At 43.7% G+C, this 2,038-nt stretch overlaps 1 protein-coding gene across 1 annotated transcript in view; it reads right to left on the bottom strand.

Annotated features, from left to right (window-relative positions):
• LOC106874303 (DDRGK domain-containing protein 1) overlaps positions 1-2,038 on the bottom strand; it is a 34,293-nt gene that overhangs the window by 993 nt on the left and 31,262 nt on the right. The window contains exon 7 of the mRNA XM_052972684.1: positions 681-757. Within this exon, the coding sequence (XP_052828644.1) occupies positions 681-757 (77 nt within the window). The remainder of the gene's footprint in view (positions 1-680; positions 758-2,038) is intronic.

Raw genomic sequence — 2,038 nt, 5'->3', positions numbered from 1 at the left:
TGAAGTGAGTGTGGAGTTGTAGAGGGGTTGGATGAAGTGAGTGTGGGTGTGGTGAGGTTGGGTGAAGTGAGTGTGGAGTTGTAGAGGGGTTGGATGAAGTGAGTGTGGGTGCGGTGAGATTGGGTGAAGTGAGTGTGGAGTTGTAGAGGGGTTGGATGAAGTGAGTGTGGGTGCGGTGAGGTTGGGTGAAGTGAGTGTGGAGTTGTAGAGGGGTTGGATGAAGTGAGTGTGGGATTGTAATGGAATGGGATAAAGTGAGAGTGGGACTAGAATGAGATGGGATGAAGTGAGTGTAGGATTGGAGTGAGCGTGGTTGTGGTAAAGTTGCATAAAGTGAGTGTGGGATTGGAGTGTGTGGTTGTGGTGAGATTGGACAAAGCTTGAATGGGGGCGGATGACGTGAGTGAGGGACTAGATTGAGGAAGAGTGAAATGAAGGTCTATAATGTTTATAAATCTGCTGTTTAATCTTTGGAAGGAAAAAACATGGTGGTAGCAGGGACAATTATAATGTTAATTATCGTGATGATGATGATAGATGAGTAATGATTGTGATATTCGTAGTTAGGGTAGAAAGATTGTCACAGAGGTGGTTATATTGTAAGGAAGAGGTTGGAGCAAGACTTGCTTAATACACAAGGCAGTAATATATTAAGAATCAGAAAGAGCTGTTAACCTTACCTGTGTTTTTATTGAGAAATGGTGAGCCAAATCTTCCAGCATTACAACTTTGAGCTCCTGAAATATGCAATAAAATACTGATTAGTGGCAGAGGAAGAAGTGGGGAGAGAGGGCTTAGAGTTAAGAGTTCTCGACACTGTTTTTCTATATATTGCTGGTGAGGAGAGGAGTCGTTGCTATTTCTAGCAGTTGAGCATCCATCATTGACAAGACCAAGGAATGTGAGGCACCAAGACAAACACATACAGATATAAATATATATATATATATGCAAGCATGAAAGACAGATGTTACATGACGATGATGATACTCTCTTTTACTTGTTTCAGTCAGTTGACTGTGGCCATGCTGGAGCACCGCCTTTAGTCGAGCAAATCGACCCCAGAACTTATTATTTGAAAGCCTAGTACTTATTCTATCGGTCTCTTTTGCCGAACCGCTATGTTACGGGGACGTAAACACACCAGCATCGATTGCAAGCGATGTTGTGGGGACAATCACAGACACACAAACATATACATACACACATATATATATACATACATATATACGACGGGCTTCTTTCAGTTTCCGTCTACCAAATCCACTCACATGGCTTTGGTCGGCCTGAGGCTATAGTAGAAGACACTTGCCCCAGGTGCCACGCAGTGGGACTGAACCCGGAACCATGTGGTTGGTAAGCAAGCTACTTATCACACAGCCACTCATACGAGGGTCATCTTTCAGTTTCTGTCTACCAAATCCACTCACAAAACTTTGGTCAGCCTAAGGCTATAGAAGGTACTTGCCCAAGATGCCATGCAGTGGGACTGAACCTGAAAATCATGTGGTTGAGAAGCAAGCTTCTTACCACACAGTCACACATTAAATTTAACAACACTCATCATCATCATCATCATAATTATTTAACATCCATCTTCCATGCATGCATGGGTAGGACGGTTCACAGGAGCCAGCCAGGTAGAAAAAGTACCTTATGCCACTGTGTCTGTTTTGGCAAGGGTTTTACAGCTGGACGCTCTTCCTAACACCATGAGATTAAATTTTTTTTTTTTTTTTAAAGTACTTTCCACATATAGGCGCAGGAGTGGCTGTGTGGTAAGTAGCTTGCTTACCAACCACATGGTTCCGGGTTCAGTCGCACTGCGTGGCACCTTGGGCACGTGTCTTCTACTATAGCCTCAGGCTGACCAATGCCTTGTGAGTGGATTTGGTAGACGGAAACTGAAAGATGCCCGTCGTATATATGTATATGTATGTGTGTGTATATGTTAGTGTGTCTGTGTTTGTCCCTCCAACATTGCTTGACAACCGATGCTGGTGTGTTTACATCCCCGTAACTTAGCGGTTCGGCAAAA

This window comes from Octopus bimaculoides, chromosome 14, assembly GCF_001194135.2.
Source record: "Octopus bimaculoides isolate UCB-OBI-ISO-001 chromosome 14, ASM119413v2, whole genome shotgun sequence".
Lineage (NCBI taxonomy): Eukaryota > Metazoa > Mollusca > Cephalopoda > Octopoda > Octopodidae > Octopus > Octopus bimaculoides.
The sequence above is the reverse complement of the archived record's forward strand: the minus strand, read 5'-3'. Positions and strand labels throughout refer to the sequence as shown.